This window comes from Ailuropoda melanoleuca, chromosome 16 (genome assembly GCF_002007445.2).
Source record: "Ailuropoda melanoleuca isolate Jingjing chromosome 16, ASM200744v2, whole genome shotgun sequence".
Taxonomy (NCBI): domain Eukaryota; kingdom Metazoa; phylum Chordata; class Mammalia; order Carnivora; family Ursidae; genus Ailuropoda; species Ailuropoda melanoleuca.
The window spans coordinates 76920814-76925093 of record NC_048233.1 but is presented as its reverse complement, the minus strand read 5'-3'; the positions used below and the strand labels follow the sequence as shown (position 1 = coordinate 76925093).

At 35.5% G+C, this 4280-nt stretch overlaps 1 protein-coding gene across 1 annotated transcript; it reads left to right on the top strand.

Annotated features, from left to right (window-relative positions):
- Window positions 1-2904: 2904 nt before the first annotated feature.
- LOC100475767 (olfactory receptor 4C11) lies at window positions 2905-3837 on the top strand. The gene has a single exon (XM_002929979.2). It carries the CDS (start codon window positions 2905-2907, stop codon window positions 3835-3837), a length of 933 nt encoding a protein of 310 aa, XP_002930025.2.
- The last annotated feature ends 443 nt before the right edge of the window (window positions 3838-4280 follow it).

The window sequence follows — 4280 nt, the reverse complement described above, 5'->3', positions numbered from 1 at the left end:
ACTTTGGATGGAGTAGGCTTCCCTTCTCAGTGGTAACTGAGTATTGAATGGGACTGAAAACTATTGGATCACAACAATAGGAAATTCTCTTAATTTTTTCATTCACTTTATGAATACTTATTATTAAATATTTACTTTTTTTCGCTGCTTAAATTCAGCAGTGAACAGGTAAAAATCCCCTTCCTTATGTTGCTTCTTTCAAATGTATGCTACTGTTATATCTATTATTATGTGAACTATACAAATGGCTTAGTCTGTAACACTATCACATAGATAGATGACAGGTGATAGATGATAGATAGATGATAGATAGATAGATGATAGATAGATAGATAATAGGTAGATAGATGATAGATGATACATAGATAATAGTTAGATAGATATCTTTTTTTTTTTTATAATACTTAACTGTTAAAAACCACAGACAAGTTTTCACTCCTGTTTGCTGAGGAGTTGGATAAAGAGTATATCTGGCAAACTCCTAGGAAAGCAGAGGAACCTGTATGATTGGCGGTGTGGTTGGGCATGATGTGGTAAAGAGCCTTGAGTCCAGATAGCTGGACTCACCTATAGCTGCCTCACCCTCTTACCCAGATATTTAAATCTTACGGTGGCCCTGGGAATCTTGCTGTTTCTGCAGCCTTTGTCAGAAGACAGTTGTTATCATCCAGTAATATGCCAATGCAATTGACAAACCATCTACTAAGAGAAGGTTTTAAAAGCTTTATTTTTAATGCAGCATCATTATGACATATTTGCAACTACCAAAGGGAATGTTTTAAAAGGTAAGTCATCCACCTAACTTTGATTCCAAGGATGCAATTTCCCCACCCTGAGGACACAAATATTATGCTATCTCTCTAGTCTCTTAAATGCAACTAATAGATATGAGTCCTTGTGTGTGTGTGATATAGATTATTCTCCAGTTAATGAAAATATTACCATCCTCCCATCCTCAGCATACAGTTCTGAACTCTATCACTTTTCAATATATATTAGAAAACGTTGCATATATATCCACTTCCTTTTTTTGATTACTGCATAAAATGCCATCCCTGATTCATTTAGCTTCTTTTCTGATGGGCATTAAGTTGTTTCTTACCTTTTGCCAACATGGAAAGGACTGCTGTGATTGTCCTTGTGCCTGTGAGTGAGATTACTTGAAGCAAATGGAATCACTAGACCTGTGTCTATATGCCCTTGAAATACCATCAAGGCTGAAAATCATTCCCTGAGAGATTGCACCCCCTTAAACTCCTCTTAAAATTTGTGGGATCAATAGTTTCCCACATCATTTTCACCAGTGTTTGTTAAGAGGCATTTATGAAAAATGCCACTTTTTAAATCTGACAGGTGAAAAGGTATATAATTAGAAAGTAAATTTGAATGTATTTTTCTATGAATGAAATTGATTATATTTTCAAATTATGTTTAATAAAAAGAGATTCCTTTGAAATCACTTCTTTTGTCATTTACATTTGCATTTTTTTTTTAAGATTTTGTCTACTTATTTAGAGAGAAAGAGAGATCCTGAGCTGGGAAAGAGCAAAAGTAGAGACAGAGGGAGAATCTTAAACTGGCTCTGTACCCAGTGTGTAGCCTCGCTACAGACTAAATCCCACAACCCTGACATCATAACCTGAGTGGAAATCAAGAGTGGGACTCAACCAGCTGGGACACCCAGGTACCCTATCCACTGTGTTTTTGAAGGTTGATCTCTGAAATCCCTTTATGTTTTAGAAATTTATGTTTCTCTCTGTAATGCATGAGGTAAAAATACTAAATGCCGTGGCACCTATGCATCTAATTGCTACTCTATGGAAAATATATGTGATGAGGGCAGAGAAGGTTTATTCCACTGTTTGAGACATATATATATATAATATATATATATATATATATATTTCCCTTCCTCTTTCTACCTTCTCTTACTGAATCAGGGTATGACACTCAAGAATATAGATTCCAGGAATTATATTGAAAAGTTTCAACTGTGACTTGGAGCTTCCTTAGCTCATTTTCTAAATCGCTGATGCTAAAATAAATATGAAATATGAAAGAATATTTTGATTTATGCCAAATGTTCTCTATTTATCCTTTATTTTAGTCTCAGTCGCTCCTTGTGTCTTAAGAAAATATGCTGAAAGAACCATTAAAATATGAACAAAGTGAAGAATTCAACTTTGGACGACATAGTATAATATTTAAAAAAAGTAAAAAGTTTTATGATAGAAGCTGAATTTAAAACTCTAAAAACTAGAAATTATTGTGCGTTAAAGTAACAGGAAATAAACTGTCAAGCTAACAGATTAAAATAAATTTCACAATGGACTGGACCAAAGGACTGAATGTTCACTGCTAAAATATAGTTTCTTTCTCTCTTGTTCTCTCTCTCTCTTTTAGGTTTCCAGTTATGGAAAACACTATCAAAAGTTTCTACATCATTCCTTGAATGTTCAGAATATTTACTAGAAGATACTCCATACCTGAACTACCAGGTTCAAATAGTGTGAATGTGCATCACGTAAGTCATGCATGAGTTTTCCCCATTTGGCAACATTCTACCCTAAACTAGAGAAAGACATTCACTTCAAAAGGATACCATCCCCGAGGAATCCCCTAAATTAATGTTTATTATGCCTGAAGAATCAGGTTCTCTTTTATTATTGATATATTTCACTGTTTCCATAAGCAATCAGGTGAATAGATTGTAAATAAATATTATGACTTCCAATTTACTCAGAAGAAAACAACACAAAAGGTAAGGGATTATACAATAGTAATTGACAAGTCCATGATCAATCATATGTATTTGATCTCCAAATGGAGTATTCATTTCATAATATTTTTTTGTCTGCTGATTAATTATTTCTAACCTGCATTTTCTCCACTTTGCCTGAAATAATGCAGCAAAATCATAGCGTAACTGAATTCATACTGTTAGGATTGACCGAAGATCCTATGAGACAGAAAATCGTATTTGTAATCTTCTTAATTTTTTATGTGGGAACCGTGGTAGGGAATTTGCTTATTATTGTGACCATCAAGTCCAGCCACTCACTAGGGAGCCCCATGTACTTTTTCCTATTTTATTTGTCCCTTTCTGATTCCTGCTTTTCAACATCAACAGCCCCCAGACTAATTGTGGATGCACTGTCTGCAAAAAAAATCATACCTTACAATGAGTGCATGACTCAAGTCTTTGCACTACATTTCTTTGGCTGCATGCAGATCTTTGTGCTTATCCTCATGGCTGTGGATCGCTATGTGGCCATCTGTAAGCCCTTACATTACCCAACCATCATGAGAAGACAGGTCTGCACCATCCTGATTGTGCTCGCATGGATAGGGTCTTTTATCCATTCTATAGCCCAGATTATCCTGGCTTTGAGATTACCTTTCTGTGGACCCAATTTGATTGATCATTACTGCTGTGATTTGCAGCCCTTGCTGAAACTTGCTTGCATGGACACATACGTGATCAACCTACTTTTGGTGACTAACAGTGGGGTCATTTGCTCAAGCAGTTTTGTGTTTCTGATGATCTCATACTTTGTCATCTTGCATTCGCTGCGAAACCACAGTGGGAAAGGGAGGAAAAAAGCTCTTTCTACCTGCACTTCTCACATCATTGTAGTAATCTTATTCTTTGGTCCATGTATATTCATATATACACGCCCCCCAACCACTTTCCCCATGGACAAGATGGTGGCGGTATTTTATACTATTGGGACCCCTTTTCTCAACCCATTCATCTACACACTGAGGAATGCAGAAGTGAAAAATGCCATGAGAAAGCTATGGTGTATCAAAATCACCTCTGAAAGTAATAGATGAATTGATGGTTTTGGTTGATTTCTTAATATGTACAGATACCAAATATGAGGGTCTATATCCTGGCTTGCCCCATGCACTCTAATATAATGCAGCTGATTTCCTTACTTTTTCTGTATTTCTGTCCTGAAATTAGCCTGGTTCTTTCTTTTCCTGAGAGCTCAATTCTGATATTGCTGATTCTAAAATCTCCTCAGGCTCAGTCTATACTCTGTTTTGATAAGAAGAAAGATATTTATACAATCACAACTGTTCATACTGTGAGCATCCATAAAGAAAGAATAGCCTGTTCTCTATGACTTTTAATTCTCTCTACAGCACATTTTAAATAAGGTATCCTGCTTTCTCTTGAGCACATTCACAACAAAGGAACTAACCTTGTGTATCAAGAAATTATTTTCATGATATTAGTTTATCTTTAAAAGGTTCCATACTAGTGAACCAAA